At 39.1% G+C, this 23,877-nt stretch overlaps 2 protein-coding genes and 1 long non-coding RNA gene across 6 annotated transcripts in view; 1 reads left to right on the forward strand and 2 right to left on the reverse strand.

Moving 5' to 3' along the window:
- Positions 1–985: 985 nt before the first annotated feature.
- On the reverse strand, positions 986–3,736 carry TMCO2 (transmembrane and coiled-coil domains 2). Its single transcript, XM_008524166.2, has 2 exons — positions 3,400–3,736; positions 986–1,386 (listed from the first exon to the last, which is right to left on the reverse strand). Exons 1-2 carry the CDS (start codon positions 3,634–3,636, stop codon positions 1,072–1,074), a joined length of 552 nt encoding a protein of 183 aa, XP_008522388.1. The 5' UTR covers positions 3,637–3,736; the 3' UTR covers positions 986–1,071.
- LOC139081933 (uncharacterized) lies at positions 2,148–8,379 on the forward strand. Its single transcript, XR_011537444.1, has 3 exons — positions 2,148–2,277; positions 7,072–7,143; positions 8,242–8,379. It is a non-coding gene; the product is annotated as an uncharacterized lncRNA (long non-coding RNA).
- Positions 8,380–10,941: 2,562 nt separating this feature from the next.
- Positions 10,942–23,877, reverse strand: part of RLF (RLF zinc finger) — a 72,124-nt gene continuing 59,188 nt past the window's right edge. For all 4 annotated transcript variants that reach the window (XM_070610050.1, XM_070610051.1, XM_070610052.1 and 1 more), the window contains 2 exons: positions 19,663–19,804; positions 10,942–15,875 (listed from right to left, as the gene is read on the reverse strand). In XM_070610050.1, the coding sequence (XP_070466151.1) occupies positions 11,223–15,875; positions 19,663–19,804 (4,795 nt within the window). In that variant the 3' untranslated portion in view covers positions 10,942–11,222. The remainder of the gene's footprint in view (positions 15,876–19,662; positions 19,805–23,877) is intronic.

Here is a 23,877-nt window from a genome sequence, read left to right on the forward strand (position 1 = left end):
GGGTTCGCAGGTTCGGATCCCGGTTGCAGACATGGCACCTCTTGGCAAGCCATGCTGTGGTAGGCATCCCACATATAAAGTAGAGGAAGATGGGCACTGATGTTAGCTCAGGGTCAGGCTTCCTCAGCAAAAAGAGGATTGGCAGCAGTTAGGTCAGGGCTAATCTTCCTCAAAAAAGAATAAATTAATTTAAAAAAAAGATAGTTACAAAGTGTGTCAATGACTGTAAACATTTTTTGTGGCAAAAATGCACAGACTATAAGGCATGTGTGATCTGAGACCCACTAAAGGGACCATCTACTCCCATCTCCCCAGTCGGGAGTGGACCTGCACGTAGGCGCCTCCTTTCCTTCTCCCCTCCCTGTCAAGCTGGGATTCACATGAGCAGAATTCACCTAAGTTCAAGGTATGACTCCACTGTGTTACAATTCTTTGTTCTGAAATTACCTGTCCGACCAGCTAAACTGAGTGCTCCTGAAACACTCAAGACAGATTCCCAAGGATTATCACAATGCTTAGCACAGAGTAGGCAGCAGTAAAAGTTAGACAAAATTACACAGTCTCCTTTATGTCAGTGTCCTTTATGTCCACCCCCATCCTTGCCCACCTCTGAGTAATTAATGCAGGGAGACTCCCAGGCTACAGACAGTACTTACCTTTGGGCCAAAGACCAGCACAAGGGCCACCCTACCTATATAGGACACTACACAGCATTGCCCTTAAACAGCACTTTCTTGCTGTTTTTATTATATGCAATCCAACTTTTTCAACATGGAGCTCAAGGCCATATCCCTGACGACTTTCCCTTCTTTTCCCACTCCCATGGATTCCAGTTTGGCGATCCTTTCCTGTAGTGCTGCCGCAGTCTCCAGCCTACCAAGCGGGCACCACAATACCAGACGTTTTTAACCACCCATAAACACATCACACTACCACAGACACAAGAAGTTAGGCCCTGGTGGATAGAGAGCCAGTCCTTGCAGGGTAATTTCAGTATAGTTGTCTATCTTTATTGATACACCACCGCACACATGAGGGAAACAGTGCTTTTCTGGAAAAGATTGGAGTCCATCACATTTCGGATGTGGAAGTAAACCCTGATGTGGGCAAGGGACTCTGGCAGTCGGAGCAGCTGCAGTAGGGCTCAGAGGAGCAATCCCTCTTCACGGAAGGTATTTGGGAACTGATCATCCCCTCCAGGTCCTTCACTTTGGTTTCCACCATCTGAAGTTTTTTCAGAATTTTCTCTTGCAGACCCAAGGACAGGAAGAGCTTATTGTCTTGACTCGGGAGAACAGTTCCTTCTGGGTTGACCAGAAAAGCCTGAAAAAAATCTGAGCCCTTCTTGTAAAGCTTGTAGAGAGTGATTACAAAAAGCAGTATTCTCTAAAATAAAACAGAAGTTGAACGTTACTTGTTTATTCATGTGAAATGCCACGGTTTACTATAGATGCAAAATAAAATGAAAACCTAATAGTAACAATAATCCCTCATTCCTATGCCAAGCCTCCTGTTTAACAAAACATCTGCACATCTATTTTGTTTTTTGGTCTTCACCACAAAACAGAGTGGCAGGCAGGTCAGGGATTATTATTTGCATTTAACTAATAAAGACTATAATAATAGATACCATTTGCTGAAATTTTGCCACATGCAGGGGCTCTGTGCTAGGAGTTTCCTTGCCTATGCATGACCTATTTATGTAGAAAAAACAGAACTGAATAACCATTTAGATAATTTCCAGTTTGGACTCCGTGGTTGTCTAAGGTCATATACTTGGAAACGGTAGAGGCAGGACTGGAATCCAGGAATTCTGACTTCCATGTTTGTTCTCTCAGAACACAGTGGTCTGAAAAACTGGACTTCCTGGTCATGAAAAAATTTTTTTTACTATACTAAGATAGATTCCTGCCAGGATAAGAAAAAACCAATCATCTTTTTTTTTTTTAATAGTAACTGGCACTGTTTATTGAGTACTTATTATGTGCTAAGCTTTATACCACATCTCCTTTAATCCTCACAAGAACTCTGAGGAAGGCACTGTTAGCAAACCCCATCTTATAGATAAGGATCGGGTTTAGAGCATGTTTGTTCTCAGGTCACACAGCAAGTGATGAAACCAAGATTGAAGCCCCAGAAATCTGACCCGAGAGCCCATGCTATTTACCACTCATTATACTACCTCTTTTTCTTGGCCGAGGTGTTCAGTGGGCTGTGAATTCATCTTTGTGATTGAGCTAAACATTAACCAAACAAGAGAAGAACCCAGAATTACAGGTAAGAGTTTGCCTTTTTGCCTTATATTCTACTAGCTAACTGAAATTGGTGTATATGAATATGTATACACACATATCCCTATTGGGGATAGAGTTCAGCTGGATTATATCAAATGAAATTTTGGAGAACTGAATTTGGAATCCTAAAAATTGGGTTCAAATCTCAGCTTTTATGTGCTTTGACATTCTATGTCAACTTAGATAGGTGATAACCAAGTTCCCTCGCCTACAAAATGGAGATGATAATCCCTGCCCTGCCTACCACGCAGGGTTTTCAGAGGTTAAGAGAATGCATGTGACCACAATTCCTCAACAGGAATGACATATGAAAATAAGTGAATGCTACGAAATGATCCGGTAATAACTTCTCTCAGCATTTATCAAGCAAACCAGTCACCCTTTAAGAAAGTCTCCTTTAAATCCTACCTCCTTAAATTTCCACTAAACCTCAATGCACATCAGTTACCTTGTTTGTCATATGAAAATAAACTCTACCCATTTCATGGAATTATTGGGATTCTCATAGCATTTTGACTATACAGTAAATACAGCTATTATTATTGGTGATTAAACAGATGTAAAATCCTAAATGTTTCTCATAATCCCAATGATACTCCTACTCCCAAAAAGAGCCCTTGTATATTTATAGAGCCCTATCTTGTCAAACCAAGTAAATAATGAAAACATCGCGATGACCACATGAATGTACATGCCTCCTCATCAGTTACAGAGCAGTGGCACCGTGAGAACAGAAAGGCCAAACCCAAGATCCCAGTTATACTCCTATTAAAGGTACCCCACATGGTGTCTGGCACATAGAAGACACTCAAAGATGAATAAGTGATTCAACAAATTTGGGGGTAATGCTGCCTTCTCAGGTTATGAACCTGTTTGTTTCATCTATTTTAAGACAAGCCAAAGACCATTGTGAGAAAGAGCATTTTTATGCTCAAAATCTAATTGGTAGAAGTTTTTAAGGATAGCCTAGTTTCAACCAAGAGAGACAAGGGTTCACCCTTGCTCATCTGATGGTCTTAAAACTGAGTGGCAGCAATATGGGAGAGAACTAATCATATTTCAATTTGTAACTATTTAAATTTCTCTGTAACAAAAAGAGTATAACCTGAATTGACCGAACACTTTGTTTCCATAAGGCATATACTCCTACTCCCAACAAAATCAAAAAGAAAATCCCCAGGACAACTTGCAGAGCCGGAGCAAGATTATCTAGTGGCCCCAAATTTGTTTGCTGAGGCACACTAGTCTCTCCCAGAAGAGTTGCTTGTAGCCAATTCCATATTGAGCTCAGAGAGAGATAATCCGTGATGGTGTTCCAGATAGAAGATGAAGATGTTGACATTTCAGTAAGACAGCAGCTCCAGGAACTACATGTGCAGAGGCTTCAGGAACCTAGATATGAGCTAGGGAGAGTAGCCTGGGAGCCGGGGTGTTCTGGAGTCATTGTGAGCTGTGCTCTGTGATGTCACTGTTCCAAAGGTCAGCTTGCTTCCCACTCACCCAGTGAAACTTCCCACTCAAAACCAACCAGGCACTGGCCTGGGTTTGCACTTCAGTCACATTGCTTTCTCTGATCTTTCGCAAGTCCTAGCTCTAGCACAGTACTGTCCAACAGAACTTTCTGCAATGATGGAAATGTTCTGTGTCTGCTCTGTCCAACTGTGGTAGCTACTAGTCACTTGAAATGTGGATGTGTGGCTGAGGAACTGAATTTTACATTTAATTTAATTTTAATTCAATTGAAGTAGCCTCATGTGGCTAGTGGCTACCCTCCTGGAGAGTGAAATTATAGAACATTTCCAACAATCCATGGAATGGACAGTTATTATTTTCACATGACGAATGAGAAAGCTGAGGTTCGGTGGAGATTTGAGGAGATGCGCTTAAAGAGGGCTTTCCTAAAGAGTGAATAGTTTACCCGGGAAATGTGGAGGGAGGCTATTAATGGATCATTTTGTAGTATTCCCCTCTTTCATATGTCACTATTGTTTAGAAAGTGTGATTTGGGAAGGCTTTTTAACATATTTGAGCCTCATTTTCCTCATCTTTTTATAGATGGGGATTCCACCTCCTTCACAAGGTTTATATTAGGAACAAATGGTATAATTTTCTAAGCACTTTGTGAACACTAGCTATCTGCACCATAACCTATGTGATATGTTATCAAATCAATTATTTACTGACTAGTACGTATTTACTCAGCAAGGAAAATATAAAATGTATGATGTGTTCCCCAAAAGCTTAATGAAAAAAACATAGTTCACACACCAGTGTATAATCTAAATTGTAAGATCCACTACAAGGACAGCAAGAATTCAGAGGAGGGTTTGCACCGAGAGGAGGGGTACAATAAGGAAGGAGAGAAAGGCCCAGTTATGACAAGTAGTTTTCAGAAAAATATTGTCTGATGCTATTCCAACTTGGTCCTTCTGGTTGACTGAGACAGAGAACATGAATTTGGGAAGCCTGGGGGAGAAGAAATTACAGTTTTGTTCTTGCAAAAGGAGGAGGTATGGCAAGTCATTTGATGTATTAGAGACACATCCAGAAAATGGAGTCCAGAATGCTGTTGGAAATATATAGTACTTACGTCAGGGTGAAATGACCTCCTGATTTAGGAGTGACTGCTACTGATGTTAAACCCACAGTCTGCTAGTGACTGACCAGAGCCAGAATCCTCTCTAGCGAGGAATAAAAGTTATTCAGAAAAGACTTGGGACTGTAACAGATTAAACGTAGGTCAGAAACCATTAAAGAATGGTAACCAGAAACTTTTTCGAGAAAGATAGGGTTGTGAGAACTGAATCACTACCCAACTCCCTACACTAGATTAGATCCTGGTTACATGGCACCTTAGACTTCACTTTCAAAGCTCTTAAAACTATTAGTTACTTGTGCAATTTTGTTTTAATATGTCTTCTCTATTGTAAACTCAAGGAAGACAGGGACTATGTCCATTTGACTCCTGTATCCCCAATGCTTGGCACATAGCAGGTGTTAAAAAAAGAATATATAAATATATATATATATATATATATATATATACACACACACACATATTGTGCATGTGTGTGAGGAAGATTGTCACTGAGCTAACATCTGTACCAACCTCCATTTTGTATGTGGGACACCGCCACATTATGGCTTCATGAGTGGTGTGTAGGTCTGTGCCTGGATCCGAACCTGTGAACCCCAGGCGACCAAAGCTGAGCACGTAAACTTAACCACTACACCGCCAGGCCAGTTCCTAACATATTTTTAAGTGAATGCAAAGTCCCTTAGAATTCCAAATATCTTTATAGCCTTAACTGTTTATTCGCCAAGTGCCTATTACCATATTTGTGTACTTGTTTATATAGAAGCTTTATAGAGTAGGTGTTAAGAGGATAGGCCTTTGGGAGTACAATGGATCTGGGTTCAAATTTTGGCTATTTGACTATTCACTAACCTTGTTACCTTGGCCAAGTTACTTAACCTGAGGTTCAATATCTTCATTTGTAAAGTGGGAGTAATTCCTACTTTGTAGAGCTGTAATGAGAATTTGATAATTTGTGTAAAAGGACCATACTATATAAATAGATAAGGGCAACTATTATTTGTGGTGACATTTATAACCAAATACAAGGTATTGTAAATCTCAGTAGTATAAGGTGCTTCAAAAAGAATCTAGTTCGAAAAACCCATTTATTGTTTGACCCCCTCTTGGACACCTGAATACCTCCAGTGATGAATTTCTTACTAGGGAAGGTATCTCAGCTCACCTTTAAATAGTGTCATCCTCCATCTATCCATCCAGCCAGGCATCACTCAGTCACCTCCACTCAGTAATCTTCCACATCATGTCCTATTTGGACTTTTTGATTTATGCACTGCAATTCATGACTTATGCAACACCTACTTTCAAGACTTCAGTAGGGGAGCCGGCCCCGTGGCTAAGTGGTTAAGTTTGTGCACTCCTCTTCAATGGCCTGGGGCTTCGCTGGTTCAAATCCTGGGTGCGGACATGGCACTGCTCGTCAGGCCATGCTGAGGTGGCATCCCACATGCCACAACTAGAAGGACTACAACTAAAATATACAACTATGTACTGGGGGGATTTGGGGAGAAAAAACAGAAAAAAAAAAAAAAAAAGATTGGCAGCAGTTGTTAGCTCAGGTGCCACTCTTTAAATTGAAAAAAAAAGCCTTCAATAGGTTCTTCATTGCCTTTTAAACAAAACCCACAATCTAAAACATGGTTACAAGGCACTAAAATACCTGGTTCTTGCTTATCTATCCAACCTTCTCTCCTTTCCTTTTCCCATTTATTCTCTCAACTGTAGCCATACTAGACTCGTCAATGTCACTAACACACCAAGCTGTTGCACCTCAAGGCCTTGGCACATAATTAGATTATCCTCTCTGTCTAATTCCTGTTGATTCTTCAGGTTTCAGTTTAAGCACTGCTTCCTTAAGGAAGTTTTTCCAGTCTGAGCTTTTTATTTTTTTGAGAAAGATTAGCCCTGAGCTAACATCTGCCACCAATCCTCCTCTTTTTGCTGAAGAAGACTGGCCCTGAGCTAACATCTGTGCCCATCTTCCTCTACTTTGTATATGGGACGCCTACCACAGCATGGCTTGCCAAGCGGGGCCATGTCCACACCCAGGATCCAAATCGGTGAACCCTGGGCCACTGAAGCAGAACGTGTGAACTAACTGCTGCACCACCGGGCCAGCCCCGGTCTGAGCTTCTTTTGCAGGACTCTGATTTAACTAATCATTTTCATTTTCCTCACTAGACTCTAATCTCCGTAACGCAGGAAACTTACTTTGTGACGTTCGACACTCTCATCCCCAGGAGCTAGCAGATGGTATGTACTCAGTAAATATTTGGCTATAGCTTTCCTGTGCCTCCTGTCTTCCTTTCCAGGCTAAACCTGCCAAATACAGGTTGACAGGTTTTTAAATCTCCTGACTATCCTGGTTACCTTCCTCAAAGTGGGCCAGACCTCCAACTGCAGTCTGTCATAGAATCTACCCCTGCAGGTGTAGACCAAGCAGGTCAGAGTAGAGTGGGCCACTCTTTCTAATCTCAGCTTTGTCATAGGAGGCTTTGCCCCTGAATTAGTATAAAGCCAGGAGGCATCACAGTCTCCTGTGGGGTGGAGAGGGGACTGGGCAAGTTTTCTGACTTTTAGAAGGTTCTTACAGAAAGAAAAACGGACTTCTTCATAGGTCACATGTTATTCACAGAAACAACATGCAGCAGTTTTCCATCTCTTTCTCAAACGAGGAAACGTCAACACTGGTTGTACGGCTGGAGTTGGATCTGCATGACCTGGCTTTTACCTACGCTTTGAACTTTATTTCCCACTATTCACTTTCACAAACAACAGAGTTTAATGACAGAACTGTGGTATTTTTGGCACTTTATTTTTTTGAGGAAGATTAGCCCTGAGCTAACATCTGCTGCCAATCCTCCTCTTTTTGCTGAGGAAGACTGCCCCTGAGCTAACAGCCGTGCCCACCTTCCTCTACTTTATACGTGGGACACTGCCACAGCATGGCTTGATGAGCAGTGTGTAGGTCCACACCCAGGATCTGAACCTGTAAACCCCAGGCTGCCGAAACAGTGCACGAGAAGTTAACCACTAAGACACCACGCCAGCCCCCTTTTGGTACTTAAAATACCACCTGCAACTTTCCATTTCCCTTCCTTCACCTTAAGTTCCCCTCCCTAATATTTTCCCAGTCAGTGGAGATTGGCAGCTAGGCGCCCCCTCTTCCTAGCTTTTATCAGCTTGGCAAGACACTTCATCTCTATCTTAAGTTTTCAATCTGTCAAATAAGGATACTATCAGTACCTACTTCATGGAGTTATGAAAATTCAATAAGATAATTTTATGTACAGAGCTAAAAAAAGTGTGATTATCCTGAATTCTCACAGCACTTCCCACTTCGTGTTCTAGGTCACTGCTGATAGAACGTTTCTGCGTCTGTGAATCATCTGGAGATCTAAGATGCAGATGCTGGTCCAGAGGGTTTGGAGTGGAGCCTGACATTCTACACTTGTGACAGGCTCCTAGGTGATGCCTGTGCTGCTGGCCCACTGCCACACTTTAACAATGTTTAAGCTACTCTAGCCCTCACATTAAAAGTCCACAATGGCAGACACTTCAACAAGTTTACTTTGGTATTTTTACCTCCCAAAGCATCTGGAACTGTCTTTGAGTATGCATGTACTGAAATGTATGGTTAACGACTAACTCTGTCATCCAGTGACTATGTCCTTGGCAGTGCAGCTCAGAAATAGGCAGCCTGGGACTGACAGAGGATAGGTTGGGGACGGAATCCCCAGGAAGGCTAATCAAAAACTTTCCTCTCCATCATTCCCCACCATCTTTCACACATGTGCTCATGAACATGGGGAAACAGTGAAGCAAGAGAATTGTGGGTAAAAGGGAAAAATGAGTGTCAGCCACTCTCGATTTCCACCTATCATTTTAAGGGGCATTCTTGAATTCAAAAACTCTTTGAAATAAAGTCAGTGCCTCCAGTCTGTGCCAGGGTTGGGACAAATCCCAGAAACATCAAGTAAAAATGAGCGTACTAAAAACTTCAAAAATAACCCTTTGACCTTCTGTATTATCACATAACCACACATGCTAGTTTTAACATAAAACACTGTCTTCAGTAAAGATCAAAGGAACCAAGCTTCTCCAATCAGAATCAAAAAATGATCTTAGGATCAACTATTTAGGCTTAATTGAAGCAAACTTTCAATTGGGTTCTAAAAATTAGGGTCTGGTTCCACTGGTCCTTCCAGGGGGTTAGGAGTTAGGAGTGGCTGAATGGATATAGTTCAGTCTTAAGCAAACTACAGTTTTCTCTTGTTCTGGGCTAAAAATCTCTAGTAGGAGGAACTTAAAAAATGAGGGCACTAGTTGTTTCTCATGTTCAGATTACAGAAAAGGACCTTTCAAGATGATCACCTATACCTCCTTTTTTTTTTTTTAAGGAACATTAGTCCTGAGCTAACTGCTGCCAATCCTCCTCTTTTTGCTGAGGAAGACTGGCCCTGAGCTAACATCCGTGCCCATCTTCCTCTACTTTCTATGTGGGACGCCTACCACAGCATGGCTTGCCAAGCGGTGCCATGTCCGCACCAGCGATCCGAACTGGCCAACCCCGGGCCACTGAAGCAGAACGTGCGTACTTAACCCCTGCGCCATTGGGCCGGGCCCCTCATTTTTTAAGTGAGGAAACTGAAGCTCACAGAAGAAATTAGCTCGAGGTCCCAAGAAGTCAGTAGTGGTCTCAGCCTCTAACACATTCCACTGTTTCTGCCACTTTTTCTTTCAACAGATTCTTATGTAAGACTCTTCTGTTACCTACTGAAATCTGAGCCAAAAAACAACTTGTGGATGGGGGGTGCTTTAGACTCTTAGGGTGAGGAGTTGGCAGAGTGAAAGTTCTGAAGAGCTAACAAAACAAGGAAACAAGGTGTAAGGGTCAGAGAAAAGGTCTTAAAATCCTAACCGCAGGCTCAAGAAAGGGACGTTATGAGTATCTTGAGTCATTTCATTGCTAGCTAATGAAAGTGGCTGAAAACTTCAAAAGGAACAGAGAATAAAGCTGCTGTATTTACATTGCCTTCCTTATCATTAGACCTGGATGTACCACAGTCCACTGAAACTCAACACATCCAAAAACCAAACTCAACTTGGCTTTCCACCCTCTTCCCAAAAACCCATTCCTTCCTCTTGTAATTCCACAACTGGTTGCATCACTATGAATCTTTTAAGTTTTCCTCAAAACGTATTTTTTTCACCAAAGGCTCAACAATCCTCTTTAAACTTGTCAATTTCATCTCCTCTTCCCTCTGCTGCAACTGTCGGTACAGACTCTCACCAAGTTTGCCTCAGTTACTTCAACAGTCCTTATCTACTGTTTCCATCCTCTGCCCCTCAAATCACTCATTTCAAGTGATCTATACATTATCGTTATTTTGTTTAAAATCCTTCAAAGGCTCTCAGCTGCCTATGGACTCAGTTCCGAACTCCTCAGTGTTCACGGTTTGGTTCCTGCCTACCCATTTCTACAATAACCCCATCCACCCCAGAGCCCTCCTTTTACTGCCAGCCTAATAAATTATTTGTAGGTCTCTGAAACATGACTTCGAACATCTGAATTTGCTATGCCCTTCACATTCTGCTTGGCATACCTTCTCCTTTCTACCTGGACAATTCCTGGACATCCTCTTTTGAGAGCTAGCATGACTCCTAGAGCTAATTACTCAATCTTAGAATTTTCTTTCCACAAAAATTTCAAGACAACAGTTACTCAAAAAGAAGCTTGATCTGAATGGTTTGGTTAGTAAGAAATGAAAAACTACTGGGATAAAATATAAGTGCACATTCCAGAAAATACAAGTGCAATTCCACTTTATGGGTGGCATGAAAACTCATTATGAGTAAACAAGAAATGGGTGAAAAATTGTAATTTATTGAAACTCAACTCAAAAAATATAAGATGCTGTAGTGTACAATATATTACACAAAGCACCCTCAGGTGCACATTCAAGTCAAGTAAGAACTCCGTATCCCTTTCCCTAGCCCTCCCACCCTGGGATCTTAGTATTTGTTCCATATACAATCATGCACACTTAATTTGAAAAAGGAAGCCCCAATATATTTTGATGTATTAATTAGCACCAAACAAGAGTACAGTTCCATTTTTTTTAATAAACAAAAAACCCAATCAATAAACCAACTGGAGAGCTAATGGACTCAGCCAATACTGCTGACATAGATATTATACATTCATGTAAATACACAGCCTATTCTACCCTAAAACAATGGTGTGGTTGGTTCTCAGCCTTTGTTCGAGTTGGCAACTGTCCCCATGTTGCAGTGTTGGAGCCAGTCTGTTTCTAAAACAAAATTGCTACTTAGGAACTTCCGACACAAAGCTCATCTGTCTTTTTTGTTGGAAACAAGTCTAAAATTGGTGTGGAAAACTTAGATCTTTCAAGGACAACCACTGGCCGAAGATAATGAAGCTGTTTTAAGGCAAGCTCTCCACAGTCTGTTAATGCTTTGTCCAATACGACCCTCAGGTTTTCCAAGGAAGGAACTGTTGCTGTCTCAGCTACTATTAAAGGTGGGATTGCAGTCAGGTTCTCATGAATTGTGGAGTCACTGGAAGAATGAGGTATGTCAACTTCAGGGTCATTGTCATTCACCATGTTGTTTGCCATAACAGTCCCTGTTAAGTCATTACTGGGCTGTGAAGAATTACTTAATGTTAAGTGCTCTGAAGGTTCCCAATCATCAAAATCGTCATCTTTCTCTTCACTTTCCTGAATAAATTTCAGAAATGAAGATTCAAATCCCATAGGTTTATAAGTCTTCAAATCAAATGACCTGGGCTGTGCATGCTTCCTAAAATTCTCTTTTGGGACATGGGTTAAATTTTTTACAGTGTTTTCTTGCCCTGAACTTTGCTGCCCAGTTTCTGAGTCTTTGATCCTTGGTAAAGGCAGCTGGAAACTTGTGAAGTAAGTCCCACTTTCAGTCCCATCAGAATTAGGTATGGAATTTTCTATTTTACAAGGAGGCGGCTGAACTATATTACATTGTTCCAAAGAAGTGGTTTCTGAACTATGATTACATTTCAAAGTTCCTCTGTACAGCAGAGTACCTGCATCAAATACTGGGCTGCCTTCTGTACATCCTTTCTGACCTCCATCCCTTTCACTTGGATGAAGGGAATCAATGTTCTGGACAGGTATGCCACTGTCACCTGGGGAATGGCTGTGCTTTGTGTGCTCTGATTCACAGCTCGTATTTTCTTCTTTCTTTATACAGGGCTCTGCTTCAGAAAGGGGCTCCTCTTTAATTTTGGTACCGTATTTAACACAAACGACAAGTTTTTCCATCTGTTGCTCTAAATAGGCACTACTCATCTGATGGGTACGTTTGTAATGCCTCACTATGCTGCTCTCCAGCTTCACCACAGATAAGCATCCTTGAACCATGCAGGGGTACTGAGTGTGCTCAGACTGCTCCACACACATATGGAGGGCTTCAGCTCTTGTTTTAAAACTAATTGGAGCCTTCTTTTCTTTGATTAAGCCGCATTTTTTAGCCTTAGCATTAAATGATCTCCTGGTAGTCTGATGTTCATGCCCCTGAGTATGAGCTGTTTGACACACCTTTTCACTCCTTAGCAGCCTTTCATTTGCCACTTTCTGGCTTCTAAACAGATCATCATAATAGTCCTTATGTCGGTAATATACATGTTGAGAATAATTACTGCGATGGGTGAAAATCTGGCCACAGCCATTAAGATCACAATGAATTTCATAATCTGAATGTATTTCTCCTTCAATATTATGCTGTTCCATCAAGTGGTGCTTCAACTTGCTGAAAGTATAAAAAACAGCAGGGCACTGAGGCTGGTTACAGGAAAACCTTGCCGCAGATTCAGCTTCAGAAAGCACTTTAGGCTCTTCAATCTGGTCTAGGTTATGAGAGTCACTACAGTGCTTAGCAAGAGCTTTGGAACACAGGAAGCGTTTGTTACATTCCTTATATTTGCAAGCAAATATCTTTTTACATTTGACAAGTTCCCTTTTGGTTCTTGCTTTGTCTTTCTCTAAACATAACTGTTCTTTGTTGTACTGATGTACAGTTCTGTAATGGCGAATCAAGCCTTTCAGATTGGTGAATGAGGAGTTGCAAGTTTTATGGATACAATGGAATGGTTTGTGGTATTTATTCAAAATGTAGCAGAGATTTCCTTTAGCAACAGTTCTCCTGCTACCTCTCCCCTCTCTTCCTTCTCCTTCTTCTCTATGGCTACCTATTGGTGATGAAAGATCAGATGTTTTACTTTCTGTTTCTTCACAAGATGACTCCAAATCTGTTTCTGAACTGCATTCATCCTTTTTAGAATGACAGTGTGGCTTCTCAGAGTTACTGTTGGGAACCCCTCCAAGTTCTGTAGAACAATCACCCTTCAACCTCTCTACTGAGCATGGGCCTTCATGATCACATTTTTCATTATCTAATAGTTTGTGAGTTACTCTGTCATTGCCAATTTGATGTTTATTTTTATAATGAATCCTAAGGTGTGTTTTTCTCGTAAATGACCGTTGGCAAATATGACACTGGAATGGAGAATACCGATGTTGAAACATGGTTAACTGAAGGACTTTCTCTTTTGAATAATTATGCTTTCTAAGATAATGCATTAACAAAGCCTCTCTGGTCACAAATTCATATTTGCATCCTTGAAGCTCACAGAAAAAAGGCTTAGCTGCCAACTGTGCAAGGTACTGACTTGGCATATTCTCATCTTGATTCTGAAAATTAAGGTCTGAGATAGTAGGTGAAACCGATTGAAGAGACTTAGCACCACTGGATGGGTACCCCTGCAATGACCCTGAGAAAGATCCGTGTGTTATTGAGTTTTTCAAGCTTAAATGTTTCAAGCGTAACAGAAGTTCCAACATGGTATCCTCTGTACATGGCCTTTTAGAAGCACAAATGGAAACGTCTGAGGAATAACCTTGATGTTCTCGTTTACATTTAGTATGAATATTGTGATCTAGACCTTCATCTGGGGAGTCACTGTTTGTATCTGAGCCGGGTTTAGGTTCTGCATCAAACTTTTCAGTTGTTTGATTATGTTCATTACCCAAACAGGGAAAGAGATCTTTTGTCTTTATCTTCTTCGGTTTGAAATGGTATGGATGAACCTTCCGTAGATGCTTCTGCATCCCTTTTGCGTTTTTGTATGTGGAACCACAACCATCAAAACCACAGGTAAACTTAGTCCCATCAAAACAAACTGCCACACTGGAACATTTTTCTTTTAAACTGGAGGGCACAAAGACTTTCTCATGAGATAATAATATATCCTGCATGGTTTCAGAGTGATCCAGTGTGTCAATTAACTCTTCATTCATGGAAGCTGAAGAGCTATGACTTAACTGATCACTAGAATTACTGTCACTGTTTTCTTTCAGATTTTCTGCAGTTTCTATTTGAGAACTAGCTGATCCTGCACAGAAAAGAAGATCCTCAGGTAAATGTGACTTATCAGTTTGGTCAAGTAGATGAGGCTGATCAATACAATCTTGCTTTTCACCTGCTGCAGGCTCCTCAAGTTTCACTGATTTCTTCACATCTCCATTTGAATTTTCAACATTATGCATTGAGAGGTGATTCTGGTATTCAATTTTGGAATAATAGAACTTTTTACAGCCAACAAAGTTGCATGTGTAAGACGCATCCCTAAAGTGTTGTGCTTCATGGTGGTAAAGCTGTCCCAAATCACTGAAAACAATATTACAGCCATTTAATTCACATTTATAACGCAGATCATCATGTTTTTGTTTATGGTTAAGCAGTTCATTCACTGATCCAAACCTGGCATAGCAATCTATAGATACACACATATAAGGTTGAGGACCACAATGTACTTGTTCATGCTCTCGCAGGTGAAAAGCAGACATGAAATGTCGACGACAGTAAGTACACTTCTCTCTTCTATTTTTCATATCCAAGTAGTGCTTGGCATTTTCATCATTATTTTGGTGTTCAGCTTTAAGATGCACACTTAAGTATTTAAACTGCTTAAACACACGGGAACAGTCTGTGCCAGGACATGGGTACAAATCTCTGTCTTGCAGGTGGCAATCTTCTAATTTGCTGAATGTGACATATTCATGAGACTCTCCTTTGGCTTGTTCATTCAATGACTGATTTTGCTCCAGAGTTGCAGAGGGGCTCTTGGGACAAACTCCCTTTTGAGAGCCTTTCAACAGTAATTTCTTTCTAGAGCGGTCCCTTCTGCTTGGTGGCATTTTAACATGTTCCATCACATGAGGAACAAATATTTCTTTTCTCTTGAATTTTTTAATACAAACCGGACAGGTGTAAATTCCATCTTCCATATGCATCTTAGAATGATGAAGAATCCTGGCCTCTATACATTCCCGCTTACATAACAAACAGAAAAATTTATACTGAAGCCACCTCTGGTATCTTTCTGAAGAACCAATGGGTTTTTTGTCTCTTTTCTCCTTATGCTGATCGGTCAAATCTCTTCTTCTATATTGTTTATCTTCTTTACCTTCCTCATAGTCACTGAGAAATGACTCTAAAACATCTGTATCATTAATAGACATTTCATAGCCACTTAGATCATCATCAGAATCTGAGGCTTCTTGTCCTAGGAGTTGGTGGCAGTGTCGTTTTAAAGTTTTCCAGTCCCAAAATTCAGGATCAAAAGGCCAGTGGGCTTTTAAAGCTAATAAAAGCTCACATCGGAGAGAATTTGGAACTGGTGCGTTTTCTTCATCAAATTTTTGATCTGGTTGCAAATACAGTTCTTCCAACATATTAAATCCATCCAAACTGGGTTCAATTAAGAATTCTGTAAGCTGACAGGCTCGTCTAACTTCTAAATCTTCTGGCAAAAGACAAGCAATTGTTTTACAAACTGATGCCTTCATTTCTTCATCCTCACTTGATCTGAGTTGAAGAGCTCTGACACATAGTAAAATCGACACCCCAAGACCTGCATCTTGTGCCTATAAAGAAACAGGGAAGAAAGGAGTTTTTTTAAATTATGGAAACATGACATAACTTTCACTGATATATATCTTATAAACTTCTCAAAACTTTCAGAGTTCTTAAATTTTATCTTAAATCTTTCTTCCTGCAAGTTACATTTCGATCCTTCCTGTCTCAACATGCAAAGGACTGAATTATATGCTACAACCATGAACAACAACAATGTACACTAACAGAGCATCCAACTTTACAAGGCAGTGCATATTAAATCACTCCCTAACCTTCAAGGAATTTACCTATATGCCAAATGTATAAATAATAAAGCCACATGAATTCAAAGGAATTTAGGATAAATAAGGTCACTGAAGGATTCAAAAAAGAATTGTCTTAAGCTGGGTAGGAAAGATAGACCTTAAATAAATGGGTGCAAGAGGAAACATATGTATAAAAGTGAGTCTAAAATTGAACTCAATTTAAGAAACTCATGTGTCATGAACACCTGGGTGTTTTCAAAACCTTAAGGCTAAAATAATTCTCCCCATTTCCTCCCAAAAGAATTAGTACTTTATAGTTACAGGTGTACTGAATCTCAGCTTCTTACGGGAAAACAACAGAAATTAGAAAATCTCTATATAGCAGCAAGTTCTAAGAAACCAGTCAAAAATCAGAGAAAAAATCTGGTCATATGTGATAAAAAGGTAGTGCATACTAGATGACTCTTTTATGTGAGAGCTTGAAATGGAATGCAAAAGTAATACGAGCAAAGAAATGTGGGATCTATTTGGCAGAGTGGCCTAAAATGCAGTACTTAAGAACTTAGAATTTCAAGTCTTTGAACCCCAGTTTCACTACAATGACAAGTTCTTAACTCCTCTAAGCCTCAGTTTCCTCCACTGTAAAACGATAATAGTAGTGGTAGTATTAGATTTTCCTCCTAATGTTATAAAAATGAAAGAAAATAACATAAAGTGATTACTACAAAGTTGGCACATAGAAATATTCAACAGAACACCATGTAAAATAACTGAGGAAAAATTCCACCATTCAAATCAGTAATCAGTTTGCTTAGCAATTATTCTGTGTAGGGTACCATTCTAAATGCTGGGAACACAAAGAAATGATTGCCATTAATTTATAGAACCCTTACTACATCTTCAGCATTATTCTAAACATTTCATTTTTCCTTTTTCTCCCAAAGCTCCCTGGTACATAGGTGTTTATTTTTAGTTGTGGGTCATTCTAGTTGTGGCATGTGGGATGCTGCCTCAGCGTGGCCTAATGAGCAGTGCCATGTCCGTGCTCAGGATCTGAACTGGTGAAACCCTGGGCCACCAAAGCAGAGCATGCGAACTTAAGCACTTGGCCACAGGGCCAGCCCCCTTGGCATTATTCTAAATAAACTCTTTGCATACATCATCCTCATTTTATAGGTGAAAAAACGAAGGCTCAGAAGGTTAGTTGCCCAATGTCACCAGTTAGTGAGCAGAGAAGCAAGGATTAAAACAAAGTAATCTTTTCCCAAAACCTGAGTTCTTAACCACTTTACAGCTTACACTGACTCCAAAGCTTAACAGATTTGGCTATATCCCACGTGCCCTTGATACAATATGCCAAGCCACTCTTTGTTCCTTCAGCTTCCTGGTTTAAAACCTACCAATTTATTCATGTCCATCAACTTCCTCAAAATTTAGCTCCACATTCCATATCCTAATTCTGATTTGTTCACCAATACTTTTACAAGTAACTTCTTCGTATACGTGTTCAAAATGTATAATGCTATTTCTAGTTTCTTTTTTTGTTTTGAAAAGCGTTCTTAACGATGTCACAAATTTTACCCATTTCAACAAGATTAGGCTGTTTAAGAAAACCCAGGCCATCGCAGCAGAGCGCACTGAACTGAACCACTAAGACCAGTGGGGCTGGCCCAGGTGAGTGTCTTAATTTGAAAGGAATTCTACACTCACTCCTCTTCCACCTACCAGTCCATATCTTTTCTACCTTCAGGCTAAATATCATAAATGAGGATTATAGTGGAAAGTGCCCTAGACTGGAATTAAAGAGACACGGGTTCTGGTTATACAGATGGACAGCAGATTCCTTGGTCTGTGTCAGAAACTCACTTTCCCTAGTCTTCTAGCAGCTTTCCCCTTTTCTGTGGTTCCTTGTAGTAAGTAGAATTCTAAGATGACCACTAGTGACCATCACCTTTATATAATCTCCCCACCTTGAGTGTAAACGGAACTGTAAATATGTTATGCTATCTAGCAAAAGGGACTTTACATATGTAATTAAGGCCTCAAATCAGTTGATCTAAAGACAGGTAGATTACCGAGGTGGGCCTGACCTAATCACTCGAGTCCTTTAAATCTAGGTCTGGAAGTCAGACATGGAGGAGGTCAGATTCAAAGGAGGATTCCCTTGGCCTTTGCTGGCTTAAAAACGAAGGCATGGAATGAGGGAGGCTTCTAGGAGCTGAAAACAGACCATGGCTGACAACTAACAAGAAAATGAGGACCTTAGAACTACAATTGAAAGGATTCTGTCAACAGTAAAATTGAGCTTAGACGTGAATTTTCCAAAGAGCGTATATGTAAAAACTCAGCCTAGCTGACACTTCAATTTCAGCCTTGTGATACTCTGAGTAGCAAACTGTGCCACATTGTGCTGGACTTCTGCCCTACAAAACTGTGAGCTAATAACGGGTGCTGTTTTAAGTACTAAGTTTGTGGTAATTAGTTACGCAGCAACATAAAACTAATATTTCCCTTGAAGATTAAAAAATAAAACAAAACATTTTAAAGGCCAGCTGTAACACTAATTTTTTTAAACAAGGCAAGTTCTATAATTACTTGAACACGTTCTTTCTGTGATAGGAAACACAACCTCATTCATAGGGATTAGAAATAATTATCACCTAACTTATCTGACCATGAATTTGCTTCTGATAACTGTTTTATCTTTTTATATCTTCACTGGAGAAGGCTAGATCAACATATTTCAAATAAAGTACAGGATATAGAAGGTTGCGTTAAAGGAGATGGGGAGTATCAAAGATACAACTGTGCCTTGACTTTAGTATAATCATCCCTTAGATGTTGTCAAAGAAGTAACCCATAGAACATACCCACGAGCCATTATAGATATGGGTATACAGAGCTCAGTCAGGAAGAGATACTAAAAACAAAACAAAAATACAGCATGGCATAAGATTAATCCCAAATCTCTGGGCTGGTAGTCTTAGCATACGTCTATAGGGCTGAACTCAAAAAACAAGGTTTTACATATGGCACTTCATTCCATTTTAGGAAATAGTTATTTCCTAAAAATATCTAACTTGTTTTCTATTTGCACAGAAGTTTACAATTGTGTACAGTCAATTCTGGAACTGTTCTATTACTCCAAAACCTAGAAAGGGTATTACTCCATCCTCAAGGAGTTGAAAAATACAATTATATTTTCTTCATTTATAATTATTACATTAATTGGCAAAGAAACATGCATGTAAGATACAGAACACCGTTCTAGAAAAAGCAGATAAAGGGCAGTGAAGGTGACAGCCAAGAAACATAATCTTCCTTTCCTCCAGTGGTCTGTCACTTCAAATCACTATTTTCCATTAAGAAAAACTGTAGGTTCCTAAGAAGTCAATCTGTAGAAACAGCAAGATATGTCCAAGTCCATAATCTTACTAAACCCCATCATTTCCCATTTTCCCTTATCTAAAAGTAGCTGCCTGGCAGAAGTTATCTCCCTACTAATTTCTTGCCTCCAGGACGATCAGCATAAAAAGCATAAATTACTCACTTCAGTTTGTATAACTCGAATCAGGCAAAACAAATGCTGCTGTGTTTTAGCTATGACACCAAACTGACGACAGCGCTCCAAAAACGTGTCTAAAGAAGGGTCGATTCTTCTTTGCAGTTTACTCCAAAAGAGAGTCAATTCCCTAGAAAAACAAAGATTAAGGTCAAACATATAAAGCAACTAGTATTTGTTACTCACCTCCCCATCCCATTTTTGGTTTGTAAAAATTAAGCTGACAGTAGAGTAAACAAAAACTAGAAGAAAAAGCTGTCTATATTCCCTACTGCTTCCTTACAAACTGGTAAAATTGTTAAGAATCCTCCTTGAAAATCTCCCTACTTCCTTATTCTTTTGTGTCTAGGGAAAAATAAAACAGACTACTTCCACTATGCTGACATTTTAAAAGACTTCTTAGATCTCATCTTGTTCCAAAAAGGTTTTACCCCTTATACTGGTAATTATACTGACTGAATTAAACCCTATCCTAGCGGGCAGGGATCATTGGACATCACTACACTGCCAACAAAAAGTATACAATTAACGAATATTCTAATGGTACACTTCTCCACTAATCTCATGGGCCCCTTCCAGCTCTAAAACGTCATGATGCTGTTTAGGCCTGTATTTTGGAATGTTTAAATATTACTAATAAAATTAGTAAAATGGCACCTATGGAAATTGTTAAAATACAAGAATCTCACAAATATTCATTATGGAAACAAAGAAAAGCTTGAAAAAAATAAGTTAAATAAAAGATTGAATGGGTTAAGAAAAAACTCTCAAGGAAAAGCACTAGAAATTCAAAAATGCCCAGGACAGAAATGCTAATGCGAATGTAAGAAAAGCTACTTAGCAAAACTGAAGAGAATGTTATCCCTTAAAAGAACCTTGGCTGTTTTCCATCCAACTTCAATGGATGCTGTATATTAGTTAAATGATTTTCATTTTAAAAACCCCATATTATTTTCACAAGTCAGTTTTAGAACACTAATATCCTATTCTTGCTGTTAACACAACTATTACAGTTAGTTGGGTACAAATCCAAAGCTTAAGAAATGAATATAACCTCCTTTTATAATAGATTCAAAATAAAGATATTTACCAGAACTTTTTTTCTTATACTTTTCAGAGGTAACTAGGATTCTCATATGGTGAAATTCTTACATAGATGTAAAATTTGCTTCAAAGGCTGAAATGAATATACATCTCAAAAGATATATGATTAAAGCTTATAATATTTAATGATGGCAAATTTGAGCTATAACAAATAAAATTAGCTTAAAATGCCTTTAAATATTTGTCTTTGGTGACTAGTGTTGCTTTCCTAACCAAAAAAAGTAAAATTAAGACAGGTCAGCTTTGAAAATAGCTACCAGACAGGTAAGTAACTGGGATGACTGCTTGTTTTTTTTAAACTCACAGGACTGCTTCATTCAGATGTAAGCATCTTAGTAATAAAAACCTTTGAGCATAGTGCAAAATTCTGAATAACAAAGGAAATGGAAAATTATATATTCTCAGAGATCAAAAAGGGAGTATTTATCAAAATATATGTATGTGAATTCGATCCTATTTGAAAAGAAGTATCAAAATCAGTAAAACCTGATTATGAAGAAAAAAGGCTAATGGATATCTACTATCTAAAATTCATCAACTGGCTGGAAGTTTAAAGTTAGGCAAATCTGCTAAAGTGATAAAAGACAGGTTGAGATTTAAGGTCTCTCAAATAATTTTTTAAAAATAAATCAGAAGGTCTAGGGCTTGATTTATTCCAAATTAAGAATTTCAACCTCTAGTTATCTTAACTTCAAATAACCATGTTTCAAAAAGGACATTCTATCGGGGCTGGCCCCGTGGCCAAGTGGTTACGTTCGCGCGCTCCGCTGCAGGCGGCCCAGTGTTTCGTTAGTTCGAATCCTGGGCGCGGACATGGCACTGCTCATCAGACCACGCTGAGGCAGCATCCCACATGCCACAACTAGAAGAACCCACAACGAAGAATACACAACTATGTACCGGGGGGCTTTGGGGAGAAAAAGGAAAAAATAAAATCTTTAAAAAAAAAAAAAAAAAAAGGACATTCTATCATGTATTTTCTATTTTTATACATATTTGCAGTTACAAGTCAATGATTTAAAACCACTATTTATTAGCCTCCCAAACATATAAACATGCCTGAAACCACGACAACCAGCAGATTACTCATGAGAATGCCAAGATGTCACTCTTAGTCATCCATTCAAGTCTGCACACTGAAATAATGAAACCACCAATGAATAGCAACTTAGAGCCTGCTGGATCATACACACACTAGGATAAACACTTCTCCAATTACAACAGTGACATGATTTTTAAAAATGGGCAACCCTTAAAGAATATATTGAAAATGATCCCATCATACGTATGCTTCCAATGTTCAGATTTACTGCACCCTCAAATTAGCCCACTGCCTACCTCAAGTCAACAAATTATACACAAGCTCATAAAATTGGAAAGGAAATTTAGTTCTATTAATAGTAGGTAATACATTTTGGCAAAGATCTAGCTACTGAGCAAGAAATTTAAACTATACTGTTTCTGCACAGCAACACGCCCGTGAAGTCCAGTTAACATGTCACACTGAGATCTAGAATTGAGGCATTTTACAAATGAGGCAAAGAAAACTTTGTGGAATTAAGGAATGATCATCCCCTAAAGAAGGCTCCTGCAAATACAGTAGTTGATTCTCATGACCTCTTTTTTTCCCTACAAGATTCAGTTAAATAAAACATGTATGGATAGCTGGTCTTCACCAGGTGGCAGGGACTCAGCTGTGAATTAGACAACATACATGATGATCCAGGTATATCAGTCTAGTTGGGAGAGAGGAGACACAAATTCACATCTGAAGGAACACAAACGTACAACATACAAGATTTAAAAGCTCTGAGACATTACAGAAAGCAAAGCTCAACCTATCAAATACTCAGTGAAAGCTTAGTGTGGAGGTTCAAGGTTCAACTGTATGATTTTATTTTTAAAGTACTGGTGGTAATTACACGTCTGTTATATACACTGTCCCATTCAAAATGGTTATTTTTCCCACTTGCACGGCTACTCTACTTATGTCACCACTGCCAGACATCTACAGGGAACTCATTCCTCCAGCACTTCTTTGCTTTTTGCAAATCGCCAAAAATCTTCTGGATCAAGGCTAATGAATAAGCTAAGTAATATACCTTCTGAGATGAATAATATGGTGACTGCTATAAAGTAATGATATATTTTATTGTGGTTTGTAAATGTCACTGGAGAAAATTTCTGAAAGAATAAAAAACTGTTTTGGGTGATAGTTATATAGTTTATATTTTACCTATTATCTTCCACGATGATCAAATTCAAGAAGGATACTTCCAATAAATAAATTCTAGTATATATGTTTAAAGATAAGTGATGGCTTTTATTTCCTATTCCAACTTTATTGTCGTATTTTTACAAATATCTCTCATCAAAAACACCACATAATAAAAAAAATTTCTTTTCTAGACAAATACTTTATATAGCCCACTATTTTCACACCCTATTTGAATCTACCCGATTTGAATAGAATTCCTGGGATTCATTTTCCTTAGTAAAAAAAATAGAAAGAAGAAAAAAAAGTCTCTGAAAACAATAGAAGGGTAAAAAAAGTTTCCAAATCCTAAAATTTTAGACTCTATTTCTCTTTGAATTGCTTGGAAGAAGCCTACTTTTAACAAAGTGTGAAGTGATTTAAGATTTTCTTTCCTTCATTCATTATAGCTCCTCAGGAGGCCAACAAGAGGGCAATCCCTGTTAATCCCTTCCTGCTGCAGGGGAACAGCACTAATCCTAGAGCCACTAACATCCTCAGAAGGGCTAATGGTGGCTGAGAGAAGAAGGGAAGAAAAGAAGTTATGGGTCACTGTCAAAGGGAAGTAGTATCAGGAATATTAAAAGAACGGTGTGACTATAGTTTTAAAAACACTTTTAGTCTATAACATATCCCATATGTGATTTTAATATATTCTTTGCACTGAAAACCTAGCTATAACTAGCAGGTATTTTCTCATTATAAGCAAAGAAATTAACTCTAACAAGAAAAATTGGGGTTTGTTCCTCAAGTAAATACATCTATTTCCTGAGGTTAAAATCTTTAATCTCTAATGCAGGGGAAAAAAACCTCTTCCACTTGATTTAGTGATCATAAACCTCACT

The sequence above is a fragment of the Equus przewalskii genome, chromosome 2 (genome assembly GCF_037783145.1).
Source record: "Equus przewalskii isolate Varuska chromosome 2, EquPr2, whole genome shotgun sequence".
NCBI classification, from domain to species: Eukaryota; Metazoa; Chordata; class Mammalia; order Perissodactyla; family Equidae; genus Equus; species Equus przewalskii.

Excerpts from the sequence above, each read along its gene's own strand:
- TMCO2 (XM_008524166.2), bottom strand. The coding sequence starts at position 3,636 with ATGTCAACATCTTCATCTTCTATCTGGAACACCATCACGGATTATCTC. Across the intron at positions 1,387-3,399 it reads AAAGTGTTCGGTCAATTCAG|AGAATACTGCTTTTTGTAAT; the intron begins GTTATACTCTTT and ends GTTTTATTTTAG.